Below are 963 nucleotides of genomic sequence, written 5' to 3'. Positions count from 1 at the left end.
ACTGGTTGTGGAGTTAGTGACAGCAGCTGGGACTTTGTGCATCTCCTCCTCATCGCTGCGGAAGATGGGTAAGGTTTCCAGGCAGAAGCTGACAATGGAGATGAGGATGACCATGACAGATATGATCGCTATAATCCTAGCTGGCCCAGAACTTTCTGGATACTCGAACAGCAACCAGACCTGCTTCTGAAACTCATTGTCAGGCAATGGCCTCTCCTCCTCCTTGATAAAACCCTCGTCCTCCCGAAACATCTCAATTGCTTCCTCTCCAAGCTCATAAAAGCGGATCTCCTCTGAGAAAATGTCCAAAGTGACATTGACGGGGCGCCGCAACCTTCCGCCCGATTGATAGTAATAGAGGATGGCGTCAAAGCTGGGGCGGTTTCTGTCAAAAAAATACTCATTCCTGAGCGGGTCAAAGTACCTCATGCGCTTCTTGGGGTCCCCCAGTAATGTTTCGGGGAACTGCGAGAGGGTCTTGAGCTGTGTCTCGAAACGCAGACCCGAGATGTTGATGACCACTCGCTCACAGCACTCCTGCTCCGTTCCGGGGTCATAGTCCTGAGGAAGACCAGGGTGTGCTGCTGCCTCATCTGAGGGGTCGCCTGTGGCCACAGTCATTATGCAGGAGGGTGAGGCCTGCACTTTCCACGGAGGCAGGGCACCACTGGGTGGGAAATCCTCACAGAAGGGGGCTTGACACCGTAGAGCACTAAGGGCAACAGTGTGCTACTGGGTGGGTCAACTGAAAGACAACAAAAGATATTTTAAGACAGCATGCAGATATCTTAAAGATTGTGTCTACAGAGGGTCTAAAGCACATGTGTCAAACTCCGGTCCAGGAGGGCCACTGTCCAGCAATGAAGTGTAGCTCCAACCAGCTACAAAACAACTGCCTGGATGTTTCTAGTGGAGGGATGGGCAACTTCGGTCCTGGAGGGCCACTGTCCTGTAGAGTTTAGC

General features: G+C 52.1%; 1 protein-coding gene across 1 annotated transcript; it reads right to left on the bottom strand.

The window, feature by feature from the left end:
- Window positions 1-3: 3 nt before the first annotated feature.
- LOC107735755 (potassium voltage-gated channel subfamily A member 2-like) lies at window positions 4-814 on the bottom strand (the record flags this gene model as incomplete). The annotated part of the gene is made up of 1 exon (XM_016547341.1): window positions 4-814. A coding segment is annotated over exon 1 (618 nt), but the record flags the coding sequence as incomplete, so codon positions are not given.
- Between the last annotated feature and the right edge of the window lie 149 nt (window positions 815-963).

This window comes from Sinocyclocheilus rhinocerous, unplaced genomic scaffold (assembly GCF_001515625.1).
Source record: "Sinocyclocheilus rhinocerous isolate Xijiao unplaced genomic scaffold, SAMN03320098_v1.1 C36275096, whole genome shotgun sequence".
In the NCBI taxonomy this organism is placed as follows: Eukaryota; Metazoa; Chordata; class Actinopteri; order Cypriniformes; family Cyprinidae; genus Sinocyclocheilus; species Sinocyclocheilus rhinocerous.
This window is presented reverse-complemented; position numbering and strand designations above follow the sequence as displayed.